General features: G+C 32.4%; 1 protein-coding gene across 1 annotated transcript; it reads left to right on the forward strand.

Annotated features, from left to right (window-relative positions):
• Positions 1–1,192: 1,192 nt before the first annotated feature.
• LOC139523338 (uncharacterized) lies at positions 1,193–13,593 on the forward strand. The gene is made up of 12 exons (XM_071317218.1): positions 1,193–1,512; positions 2,252–2,278; positions 3,572–3,928; positions 4,466–4,677; positions 5,283–5,447; positions 6,000–6,150; positions 6,426–6,583; positions 8,216–8,367; positions 8,699–8,823; positions 9,235–9,483; positions 12,807–12,878; positions 13,262–13,593. Exons 1-12 carry the CDS (start codon positions 1,491–1,493, stop codon positions 13,450–13,452), a joined length of 1,881 nt encoding a protein of 626 aa, XP_071173319.1. The 5' UTR covers positions 1,193–1,490; the 3' UTR covers positions 13,453–13,593.
• The last annotated feature ends 469 nt before the right edge of the window (positions 13,594–14,062 follow it).

Genomic DNA, 14,062 nt, shown 5'->3' on the forward strand with positions numbered 1-14,062 from the left:
AAAGATTTTTTTCAATTGAGAAATGAATGCTCTTTTTTTGTTATTTTATTGGAGTGTAAAAGTGTTGACCGAAGTACATTTTGTATGAAGCGCGGAAGCTAAAAATGTGTGCACGATCAACACTTTTACACCTCAATAAAATTACAAAAAGAATCATTCATTTCTTACAATTACATTTTAGTGCTAATAAGACCATGACATTTTTTTTATTAAGTTTTTCTTCTATTTACATGTACACTTTTAGGTGGAAGCACGTTTCATCACGAATGTAACATTTCAGTTGGATTTTTGAATGACGTTTTTGAATGACGTTTAATTATTGTTAGCCAATGTATCTAACGGATTCTGTTGAAACATACATGTAATGTAAATATGGACAAATAAATAAAGTTTATTACATACATATAGACAACTTATGACGTGGTTCATAACTTAAGATAGTCACGCAAATATTTAGCGATGCTGAAAACGTTTCTTTAAGCAGATAACCATTTTCAATTACGATCTAACAGAGGCAGTAGCTTTGATTTACATTAAGTAATGATCACTTATTCTGGTCGCCGAGTATGTGTACTTGTATAACGAAAATTATGGACAAAATATATTCCTCAACTATAATTAGACAACGGAAATAAACCTAGATACACGTAAAACCAATGCTTCTAAATAAATTCTTAATAAAGAATTCTCGCACAGTTATTGAATGTAAGTATTGAGTGCCCACACCTGCTGATACTAAAAAATATTTCATTCTAACATTCTTTTGCAGTATAAAATAGAATTCATTTTTTTGTTCAAATACTTGACAAAAGTACATAATGAGCTGATGTTTAAGTAAGAAGGTTCGAGGTAAACATTATCGTATTGGAACATTTCAAATATAACAAAATTCTTTTGAGGTTAAAAGCGTAATCCGTTTGTTTGGGTGTTTAAAACTTAAATAATTAGTTTATAAGAAAACAAAGCCATTCACGGACCAATTGAAGTTGAACTGTTATCTGAAAAAGATGAAAGTTATGGCAAAACAGGCACGTATTTACATGAAAGAATGACCACCCGCAATACTTGTATGGTTCACGTGTACCATAATAATTCATATTTGCGTAAATTACAAAGGTTTTCTTTAGTGTGGGGGAGTACACAAAATATCGTGTTGTTTTGCAAATGATTTTCACGTGAAAGACATAACAAATCTCGTGCAATTGATAAAACTAACTACCAGATAGACCCCTAAAGTTATGTAAACAAACAACACCCGAGTCACATCCCCTGACTAAAATAGCCCAAGCTAAGTAGGTTTGTCACAAATAAAATCAGGATAAATTCTTCTGTGACCAGAACTTAAGTTAGAACGTTCGAAGACAAGAAGACTGTGCACACACTGGGACTTGATATGACTATACACAAGTGACAAAATAACAACTTAAAGGATCGAGATTTTTACGATACAATTTGTGGATTTAATTTAATTTTCTTATTATATAATCATCATGAAAATATTTTTAATTTTTGGTAAGTACTAAATTATAGATTCTAGTTATTTGTTATTCAGATATCGTGAAATATAAAAACATGTGGTTTTTTTTAAATAATGGTCACATCGAACATGTCTCAAATTTTCTTTAAATTCTAAACATTGAATTTAGAATTATTTTTTTATTTACATATTTGTTATAATAAGAGGTTAATTCGAATGCTCTATATTTAAATTCATGCAATTCAAATTCAAAAAAAGTTTCGTCAATTGAAAATAAAACCAGACAAACCGAAACGTTTTTATAATTTACAAGTCTACATAATTAACGTCAAGAGTTAAAAAAAAAGAAGAAGGAAACGTGAGGAGTGAACTTGTTTTAGCAGAAAAAGACTTTTGATAAGAACAGACATAATTATCTATGGTTATGTTGACCATTTCTATAAATTTTAAATAAGAATGCAAAACATGTATACTACTGAAATTCATCAAAATATAATTCAGTGCTTCAGCTTATGATGCAACATGTTTAAATGTCGACCTTTTTTTATTTGCATACTTGTTTGGGGTAAATATCATCAAACGCGACCAGAGCTATCCAATGTCACTTAACATGTGCTTCTGCATAAAAAAGAAAACAATGAAACAATTTAATGAAAGGAAGAACAACAATAAACAAAATCGACGCAAGATGACAAAATTAGGATTTTAAATAAAATCAATCGACTAGAACAGTGTTAATTCAAATATATAATGCTTTGCTTTATTCCTTTTCAGTTTGTCTTCCAACCTTTGTATACTCATGTAAGTATTCAGATAGATTCTTAATGTTACATTCATTTCATTAGTAAATCTAGTTGACATACATCAGGTATGCTTGTTAATGTTTGAAAAAGCTTTGAAACATAAAACATGACAATGGGCTTTAAAAGACCACCCGACAAAATTAACATCACAGGTCACGTACCCTTAACATGGAGATTTTGTTAGTGGTAAGATAAAGAATTTGTTCAAACTAAATGTTACTTTGCTCAAGAAATTTAGCAATAATTCCCCCATATGTGCATAACATAAAATTTTAAATGATTTTAAATGCTGTTGTTATTTTGAGAGAAAATAAATCATACGGAAAATTTTACATGTGCTAGCCAAACTTACATTAAACGATTGATCGAATATTATTTGTGTAAACGTCTATAGTGTCAAGTATTCCATGTTTTATATTAAAGACGTTGTCAATCAAAATACTTATGTCGAAAAGTATACCGAGTTTGAGTTTTATGGAATACAACATACTTACCTATTTATCGTTTACAGTAAATGCAACAGCTTTCCATCAGTCATCTTTTCGAGGACTTTAAACTACATGTATGCACAGCACAGCGGTTTAAGAAATATCCAAAAGCTTATTCTTTCACGGACTTCAGAAATATGAATATGAGACAGAACATATTTAAACTACCATTAAGGAGTTGTTAGTGATGGTCAATGCAGGGGCGTGTAAAACGCGAATATGACCACGCCTCTGCATTGAAATCACTAACAACTCCTAAATTGCGCGGTTAATATAACATGTATTAAAATGAATGCCATCTTGTACCAGTGCATGAAATAAATATTTCTCCTCAATGACGAGGATTAATCTTTTTATCACATACAAAAGCAATGGAAATGCTGACAAGACTGTTCTTTTAAAACTTCGAAAAAATACATATATTGTAGAGTATTGCTTTGCACTTTCGTAATATATTTTCTGATGCATTTTTGTACTTGTCTTTTATCCTATTTTCACTGAAAACATCCACTTGATGTGCATTTTCCTGACCGACGTCGAAATGCCATGAGTTATTAACTTACGGGAGTACATGCGATGATAACTGAAAGCATTTAATAAATTTTTCATATCAGCCCTTTAAGCACCACTTGGAAAATATGGAACTAAGTAAATATGGAATGCTATTATCATATTGTAAAAAGTTACAAGTATGATAATAAATTAAATTGTTTTAATTCAGGTAACCCATACTTGAGTCAAATGTAAATTTTCTCCGTCTCATTCAGGATTGGTTTTTAACTTCTTAATTTTCTATCTTTTAGTGAACTCAATTATATGTGACTTTCAAACAAAATCAATTTCATGCCAAGCAGGAGAAGTAATACAAATACGAAGTGTTAATTTTGGAAGAACATCAACGAGGGTGTGCCGAAGTCATCAATCAATGAACTGCTACTCATCCGGAAGGGTAACAGGACAAATAGCACAGGCGTGTAATAATAAGGATGTTTGTCAACTAACTGCGTCTTCACAATTTCTTGGTGAAGATCCGTGCCAGAATGTCCCCAAATATTTAGATATCATATATGATTGTGATCCAGTTCCAACAACTACTACCACCACAACAACGACAACTACACCTGCTACTACAGTCAAACCTACAGTCAAACCACTTACAGGTAAGATCACATACTATACTACAGTCAAACCACTTACAGGTAAGCACACCTACTATACTACAGTCAAACCACTTACAGGTAAGCCCACCCACTATACTACAGTCAAATAACTTACAGATAAGCACACCTACTATATTACAGTCAAATCACTCACAGGTAAGCACACAGTCAACAGTTCACTAAACAAAACATAAAAAACATAAAACTGAGCAAACTGGAACACCACAAAAATCCGGAGTTGATCTCATGTGATCCGGAAGGGTAAGCATGTCTTGCTCCATATGTGACACCCATCGTAACTTTGATTTTTTGAAATGAAGGATATGGAGTAGATTAACACATGATTTTGGGATGAATGTTGTACAAGATAAAAGCACATGAAAAAACTATGAAAAATAACAATATTTGAAACGAATACATGTATCCCATTTTAATGTTCTTCAATTTTTGACACACGTAGTTCCTAAAATGACGAACTTAAGGCGCATGGTTTTCTATTTGACATATGAAAAAATTACAATTTGGAATACTTAACAGGCCATCAAGTGTGTCACCAGTACCTTGTCTCCGGTCCGAAGGGAGTGACCAACACACAAATCCAGGCTTCCACATTCTTTACAAATGGATCATCTCACTACTTTAGAGCTGATCGAGCACGGTTACATACACCAACCATTGACTTCCGGAATGGTACAGTACTAGGAGGTGGATGGTCTGCAGCAATTAATGATAAAAACCAGTTTATTCAGGTAATAACTTGAAATAATGGTCACATGCAATTATGCAGAAACGAGAGCAGAAAACTCGAATGCACATTATGTTATTATAGATAAAACTAATGCTCAGAATCGCATGATACGTCATTCTTTTGGCATGCTGAAATGTCAGGGAAAATATGTTATGTTGTTGTTCTCCTCTTATATTTAATGCGTTTCCCTCAGTTTGAGTGTGTTACCCCAATTTTGTTTTTTGTCCATAGATTTACGAGTTTTAAACAGCGGTATACTACTGTTGCCTTTATTTATTGTGCATTATATTACCCGTTTTGGTGACCCATTTTTATCGTTAAATTGTAGTCGTTTGCGTAATATTGTCTAAATTAACTAAAAGATTAAATGCTTAATTTTGCTTAATTAAAAGTTAAAACCAAAAAAGGACAGTTAGAATTCAGAGCTTGCAATATGAAGATTTCGCTTGATAATTGCTGATGAGCATAAGGTCAACTCTTAGTCTAGATATGTATTTGTGTGTTTTTCTATTTCATAGGTGCCTATGTTCCTGTATTAATGTTTTTATCACTTAACTTGCTCAAAAACGGATACGGGAATATTAAGTTTCATATTTTTGCATGTAGGTCGAACTGAACAAAGTGAGTACTATCCGAGGCGTAGTGACACAAGGACGGAATGTAGATATAGTTACCCACTGTTGTCATGAAAGAGTGACTAAATTTGCTGTGTCATACAGTATTGATGGTACAAAATATGAATTCATAAAAGATCCACAAGGGAATAAGCAGGTATGTAAACACATCTAGCTAGTGAACAACACAACTTATTGGCTGTAAAGATTTGACAATAACACTGACAAACACATTGCAATGAAAAAGAACTTATACGAAAAATATTGTGAAACTCATTCATATTAAGGGTGTCCTTTGGACAGGTTTAGAAATTTGTTTTTTGTCAAATGTTCGGACTCCTAGTTTTTCCCCTTACGATACAGGGTGTCATATTTTGCCCCTGCACCCTTTTTATCTTTTAGTATCAGACCTTAACGGCTCATAAAAGTTAAACCTCATTTACGAAAATTTAACCAGATTCTATATTTCGTTGTTTTTTTATTTGAGACCCAAATAATACAAATGCAATTATAAGATAATAGTCCATGTCAGCCTTTTCCCGCCATTTATTTTACAAATAAATATCGTGAAAAGGAAGTCCATAACCTATTAAGCTTATTTTGTTCCTTAACTGATGCTCTTATGACTTATAGTATGATTTTTTCCTTAGTACATCTTTAAATTTGAAGAGTAGTTTATAATCCACGAAATTATATATCTACTTTGTAGGAGTTTACGGGTAACGTAAAAGATGAGGAATCAGTCGTTACAAACATGTTGGGATGTCCAATCATTGCTCAGTACGTCAGAATCCATCCAATCAACTGGCTATCACATATCACCATGCGCTTTGACCTGATTGGTTGTCCAACTGATTCAGGTACTGTATATGGAGTATAAATATGCACATGTAGATTGTTATGTTGTTCCTGGATACTCAGCTGCTGCGTTTGCGCTTATTAGTTTTTCCATTTGACGACGGACTTTTCATTTTGAATTTTTCGAAGAGTTTTGTATTTTTTTTCTTTGTTGGTAAAGCGATATTGAGTATCAAAATGTTAATTCAAAGTTTTCGCTTTGGAATTTTACTATAGTTCTTTTTGCAATTTCCTTAAATTGAATAAAAGAGAATAAGACGTATTTATTTTTCTATAGATCCACTAGGAAAATGTCCAACGGGCTGGGAGAATAGACCTGGTACAGATGATTGCTACATAATTACATCCAAAAAGACAAAATCTTGGATGGAAGCAAGACAAGACTGTCTAAACAACCAAGGAGACCTGCTGAAACTAGACAGCCAAGCAGAAAAGGTAATAACATTGTTTTTGCTTGAATGATATTAATGCAACGTAAGGCGATAATATTTTGTACGAAGACTGAATATAAATAACACCAGTAAATTAAACACGCCTCCACAAAACACTCTTAGGTGACGCTCGAATAAAAAGAATGCCAAATTAAGTTCGAAGTTCGAAGTTTAAGAGCATTGAAGACCCACAATTCTTAAAAAATTTGCCAAAAACAGTCAGGCCAGTTTATTCCTGTCGTAGGAAATCCATAGTAATTAAATTCAAAGTTAACAGTTAATTTATAATAGGTACAGTTATGTCTGCCTCATATCTTGACTTGCATCTCAAATTTGACAATAAGGAGCGGTTGAAAACAAAAACTTTACGATAAAAGAGATGAGTTAAGCTTCTTAATTGTGAACTTTCCATGTTTTTGTTGTAGAATTCTAGCAGTGTCTGTATACGGAATACATGTATATATCTCCCAATTATTTGATACGATTTTCCCGGGCTTGTATTTAATATCATGATTTCCATGATAGAGGTTTGCTGCTCTAAAGGAAGCTATAAAACCAAGGGTTCCAAATGGTGAAGTTGAAATCATCCCTTCGTAAATTTTACGGACGTCATTCCAAGTTGGTTGACCGTAATGGAATATCCGTTTCACAGATGATAGCGGATATATTCATAATGCCTACAATCCCGTACCCTTTTCATCTCAAAATATGATTATATGTAATTCTTTTATGTCGTCGTCGTCCGTTGACTTTTACAAAAATCGTTTTCTCTGAAATTCCTGGTCCAAATTCAACAAAACTTAGCCACAATCGTTATTGAGGTATCTAGTTTCAAGATTGTGTCCGACGGCAACCAACATGACCACCATGGCTGAAAATATAACATGGGGATAAGTTTTTGGATTATATCTCTGAAACTAAACCATATAGAATAAATCTAACATAAGAGAAAATGTTTACCAGGTTTAGATCTATCTGACCTGAAATTTTCAAACGAATCAGACAACCCTTGTTTGGTTGCTGCCCCTGAATTAGTAATTTTAAGGAAATTGTGCAGTTTTTGTTTATTATCTTGAATAATATTTTAGATAGCGACAAACAACAATACTGTTCAGCAAAGGAATATCTACAAATAAGTCAACATGACCAACTTTTCAATTTACCCCTATTGCCGTTTATACAAAATTTTTAACAATTTTTCGTAAATGTTAGAAATTTTTCACAAAATATATAAAAGTGACCTGTATATCCACGAAATGTTTTTAACCTTGAAAACCTGAAATGATAAATGGTTAGAAAGCAATTAAAATCCTAACTCAAGATTAGATTTTGAACCACACAGATTCCTTTAAAAAGTGATATTGCTGCATTGTTTCATGCATCCATTGTAAAATAAGTGTCAGGTCAGGGATGGTCTACACAGGCACATCGGAGCCTCTAGTTTAATGTCCTTTTATGTCATATACTTTTTTCAGCTGTTTAAGTTCCTATCCATTCTTGGCTTGCAAATTAAACTCCAGACGATGAAACGCACAAAGTTAGAATGTTTTGCTTTATTTACTATCAGTAAACTGCACACAAAATGATATGTAACTCATATATAGTTTCAAATTTTTGTTTTTACTATTTTGTTTAGAGTTGGCTGACAACGCGATTATCCCAAATACAACATTCTAAATTTGCAAGCAACCAACTTTATCAAGTTTGGATCGGTTTGAACAACCGACCAAGAAAAGACTCCAGTAAATATGTATGGACAGATGGTACACCACATGATCTTACTTTGTTGTAAGTATAACGTTCATAGATTACCATAAGACAATTTTTCTAAAACTGTATTACGTTCATAGATTTCCATAACACATATTTTTAAAAACTGTATTACGTTCATAGATTTCACTAAGACAATTTTTCTAAAACTGAACACGCAACTTCTTCGTGTTTTTTCTTTTACCTACATACCGAGTTAAAAATTGTGCCAAAAGAAATTAAAAAAAAGTTCATGATCTGTAGTTTCTAACCGTTTTTCGCAATGCATCGGCAAGTTTTATGTGATTACACTACAAAAGAAGAATACTATGATTATCAGAATGTAACTGACCAGATTTGTTTTTTTTAGACCATGGAAGAAGGGAAACCCAGACAATTTTGCTGGTAGTGAACACTGCGGTGAATTTGTCAACTCAGAACTGAATGACGTCAATTGTTTTGCACCTTTACCATATGTATGTGAGAAAAAGAAATGTAAGTTTCAAAAACATAATAATAACTAACAACAAACCAGACAGTTTTACAAAGAAATGTCTTTTGGTTAACATTTTTATAGAAATAGTGCAGATAAAATATGGCTTTCAATACCTTTTTTAACATATAAAATTTGTTCATGAGGACAAGGTTATATATCTCCGTTTAAAAGGTTAATTAAGAAACACTTGTGCTGCTTCGATTAAATGACATTGTTCCTGACTTACCTTTTTTTTGATAAAAAAAAATTATGTTAAAAAGTCATTGGCAAGAATACCCTTTGTTTTTTCAAAGTTTAATGTTAAAAATTCATTGACAAGAAGAATAACCGATTAAAATTTTTTATAAGACATTGATGAAAACAAATCCACGATAATATGAACCTATATATTGCACTGTTTTTATATAAAGACTGGACACCACCTGCTAATGCAATATATAGCAACAACAATAATAATAACAACAATAACAATGTAAATGGTACGGGTCATGGAACTAGTGGAAGTGGTTGTCCTACCCCTGGAGGAACAGGATCTGGAGGAACAGGATCTGGTGGAACAGGATCTGGTGGAACCGGATCCGGAAGTGGAAGTGGTGGTCTCATTACACCTCCATTAAATCTCATTCCAGCTACATTGAAACAAATTGTCCCAACTAAGAGTAAGTTGACGCATTTTTGATAAATAGAAAACGGGTTGAAAAAAATATCAGTTCGATTTATTTTGAAAACGTGTGCTAACAGTATAACTGATTCTGGTATATCATGAAATCTACTAACGTGACAAACATATTCCATGAACCAGAAGAAAAAAGGAAAGAAATCACGTTTGTAATTTTAAAATCTTGCATTAAAATAGTTATTTTTGACATTACATATCGTCGCTGGGCTTCAAAAATGTTATAAATTACAAATTTTTCAAGAAAAAAATATCTCACAAACAGCCTTTTAAAATTTTAGCAAAATGCATGCTTCCAAAATGTCGTATGTGAACTTGAATATTCTGAATATTCAGAACGTAAGTGAAACTGGACGGTATTTATCTAAACGCACTCAAATACATCTGTATCGTTTTAAAAGACCCAATAAATTCAAAAGCATCATTTATCAACACCTTAAGAAGCACAATAATCCTTTTAAATATTTAGCAGTTCAACCTTTGGAAGTAGTAAATAAGCAGCCTGGTGAATCTCATTCAAAGTTTGTACAATCACGGAAAATAATTGAATTAAATTGGATTAAAATATTACAGACAGTCTACCCTCTCGGTCTTAATGATAATATCATGGGAATTGGCAATATATCAAGAACCGGTTCTGTTAACATTTTTGATATTGTTTCTAAAACTGTTCGAAAAAAACGCTCTCATGGTCGTAGAAAAAAACCGCGATCAAAGAAAATTTCGGACAAATCATACCAATATTTCGGACCTAATTTCTATTTAAAAAAACAACGGCAGACATTATCTGTTAACAAAGCTCTGTTCATTACCGATTAATAAGTTAAATAAAATATTAGAGGATTGCAACACAATTTCATATAGCAGTCCTAAGTATGAAATTGTTCAAATTATAATGGCATATTGTTATTCTAAACTGTTTCCTAAAATTGATCGTCCTGAAGATCATAAAAATGTTATTAAAATAAAGTATGTCAATAAAGGTTTTGATTTTGTTAATATTGCTGGTATTTTTAACGACCAAATTCCTGGATATTTTGATAATACTGAGCTCCTTCTTATTTGTTATATTTACAAAAAATCTACCCGGAAATTTGTGTTTAATTATAGCCAATTGTGTAAAGATGTTAATATTAGTGAAAATACACCTACTTGATGTAATTGCAGTAATTCCGTATACATTAATGGACCTATTTCCCATGTTATAACAGGAGATCTTAACATCGTTCAAGACCGAGAGTTGAAATCATTCCTCAGTAAAGGACCTTAATATCGTCCCCCTTCAACTATTAATTGGAATGAGTGTCGTGATATCATCCACGACTCACTCCGTACTTACTGTTTGAAATGGATAAAACGGGAAAAAGCTGACTCTTTTTTTAATTTAGTAATAAACATTGTTGATATACGTATTCAACATTTTAAAGAACATTTTACTCTTAACAATAACCACAATAAACCTATTTCTCGTATCAAACATAAACTAAAAGAACTAGCCAAGGAATTTGATTTTGTCCCGGCCGATAAAGCTGCTAATAATATTATTATTGTTTGACGTAAATTTTACATTGAGGTTCTACAAAAAGAATCACAAATTCACCAACATTCCAACTGACTCCATTTTCAGAAAACGACATCTGTAATTACAAACCTAAACTTTTAGCTACCGCTTTACAAGCAGAACCAAAAACAATGAGAGTCCCAACTATGTACTGGCTTCTGAAACTACACGAAACACCTTACAAATATAGATTTATTTCGTCTTCAAGCCATTGTTCCACTACTAAATTATCTATTCTTCTTACAGTACACTTGGGACAATCAAAAACCTGATAATAAATTGTTCAAATAAGGCCTTCGAAAATAGTGGAATTAATTACTTTTGGAGTGTCAAAAACTCCTTGGAAGTACTTGTTAAATTTCATGCTTTGCATCAGAACTAAACACAATTATTATTAATAAACCAGTTGTTGGCATGACACGAGTTACGTTCTTCTTATATTTGTTATGATAGTATGATACTAAACCCCTCAGGGGGAGGATTGAGCCTGATATTCATATGATGAAGACATAATTTTTCATTCAGTTCAATTGAAGTCCGGAGCTGGCATGTCAGTTAACTGCTAGTAGTCTGATGTTATTTATGTATTATTGTCATTTTGTTTATTTTCTTTGGTTACATCTTCTGACATCTGACTCGGACTTCTCTTGAACTGAATTTTAATGTACGTATTGTTATGCGTTTACTTTTCCGCATTGGCTAGAGGTATAGGGGGAGGGTTGAGATCTCACAAACATGTTTAACCCCGCCGCATTTTTGCGCCTGTCCCAAGTCAGGAGCCTCTGGCCTTTTTTAGTCTTGTATTATTTTAACTTTTAGTTTCTTGTGTACAATTTGGAGTTAAGTATGGTGTTCATTATCACTAAACCAGTATATATTTGTTGAGGGGCCAGCTGAAGGACGCCCCCGGGTGCAAGAATTTGTCGTTGCATTGAAGACCTGTCGGTGACCTTCTGCTGTTGTCTGCTCTATGGTCGGGTTATTGTCTCTTTGGCACATTCCCCATTTCCATTTTGAATTTTATTGAACATTTTTGTAAATAGCAGTGAAATAAAAACTTTGACATTTCTGGATTATCCAAGAACTTAAATTATTTCCACAGAAATAGAAATAAATACAATTACTTTTTTTCCAAAGCCATTCTACAACGATTTTCAAGTTTTCATACAACATGGAAGCAAACTTTACAAACAACTGACGTTGGCAATTTTGTAATATGTCTTATTTCACACATTTTGATTGGTCTAACTGTATGCTATTTTGTAATACCAAAAATTTCCTCCTGCCCATACCATTGGTGTCAAAAGGTATTTTTAGCCCAGCGACCATATGTTTTCGTTCCTTTTACTGAATAAGAGTCAGCATCACAATTTGTAAATTTATGGGGAAAATGCTTCATGTTAAGCAGAACTGCTGTTGTTAGATAATCGTTTATTACGTCAAGTATCAAATAGTTCAATCATGTTCTGGTTGATTGTCGATGTACAGTTGAAATTCATTCTTTACTTTACTTATGCGATTTTTTTTAAAATCCATACAATCATTTAGCTAAATTTATGTGCACGTAATGAATGGCAAAATAGTTTCTTCGAAATAGAACAGTTAAGTGGCGTCGCTAAAATTGATATAACAAGTGTTCGTTTATTTTTACTGACGTACATTGTACATGACAACAAGTATATCCAAGTTTATTTATGGCTATACGATAGTCATTGATTTTGAAACGCTTTATTATTTTCTTTCAGAACCAGGAGGTATGAATTTGCCGTGTCCAATTGGTGGTCAATGTTTAACAATAGGAAATAACTTTTATACAAGTAAGTAGAAATTCCACCTATTTCAAAGTTGTTACTGTTTTTCGAAAATTGTGGTAAAAAATATTGTAACTGTTTTTTTTTTATTCATTTCGAAACAGTTTTAATCGATTTTAATTTCAAACTTTTTTTTAATGTATACGAGGATTCCAAATAAAGGCAACAGTACTATACCGCTGTTCGAAATTATTTATAAATCGATTGAGAAAAAACAAATCCGGGTTACAAACTAAAACTGAGGGAAACACATCATATATAAGAGGAGAACAATCATTATTATGACACAACAGAAACACTAAAATGCAACACAAAGAGAAACGAACTATAGATAACAACAGCCATTTTCATGACTATTATATTTCAAAATATTTATACTTTTTTTTCAGACGGATGTGGTAACGGAACGGACGGGTGTATGCACAAAGGATTAGGTGACCACCAATCTTGCAAAGGGTGCCATTATTACCTAACGTGTGCTCCAAGTGGTGTGTTTACCAGACCGTGTCCAGTACAACTGAAATTTGACGACAACTTAAAGGCATGTGTTGGTATTTCGTCAACATGTAAAGGACCTTGAGCAGATTCGATGTTTATTCGTATGACTTATAAACTTTATATACTACATGTACTCATTGGATATTAATTTATTACCATTGTTCTGTTTCGATTTTAAATTTGCTTTATTTATGATGATTTCATTAAAAAACTAAAAGAGTTACTAGTATTTTATTTCTTCAGCAACTTTGAATGAAATCAACCTGTTGCATTCATTTTCCTTTTTCGGATGTAAAGGTCTTTTCAGTTTTTGACTTGGATTTTATTTTTTCAGTTACTGTTTTAACATATTTCTAACCATTCATGGTTTGGTCTTGTGAAATAAAACGACAATTGGCACGAATAAAGGCAATAGTATCATAAAACTGTTACATAATTATAAAAATACAAATCACCTTTCAATTAAAAGAACACCGAGGACTTGTGATCTGAATAAAAAAAAATATATAGCAAAAGTAACCGAGTACAGCAAAGTCTTATACAGTTATATTACGGGTTGTCCAACGAAATTTTAACTGCTGATGACCATGGATTTGTTCACTTGTAACAGCAACCACGTCTTTGTGTTTTCAATTTAGACATTTATTTAGCGACTGTAATGTATGGCCGTATTATTTACTTGCAATGAATAA

The sequence above is a fragment of the Mytilus edulis genome, chromosome 5 (genome assembly GCF_963676685.1).
Source record: "Mytilus edulis chromosome 5, xbMytEdul2.2, whole genome shotgun sequence".
NCBI lineage: Eukaryota > Metazoa > Mollusca > Bivalvia > Mytilida > Mytilidae > Mytilus > Mytilus edulis.

Bases quoted from the DNA above. Each gene is read 5' to 3' on its own strand.
- LOC139523338 (XM_071317218.1), top strand. From the start codon at position 1,491: ATGAAAATATTTTTAATTTTTG. The intron at 5,448-5,999 runs GTATGTAAACAC...TCTACTTTGTAG, and splicing joins ATCCACAAGGGAATAAGCAG to GAGTTTACGGGTAACGTAAA. The intron at 6,584-8,215 runs GTAATAACATTG...TATTTTGTTTAG, and splicing joins TAGACAGCCAAGCAGAAAAG to AGTTGGCTGACAACGCGATT.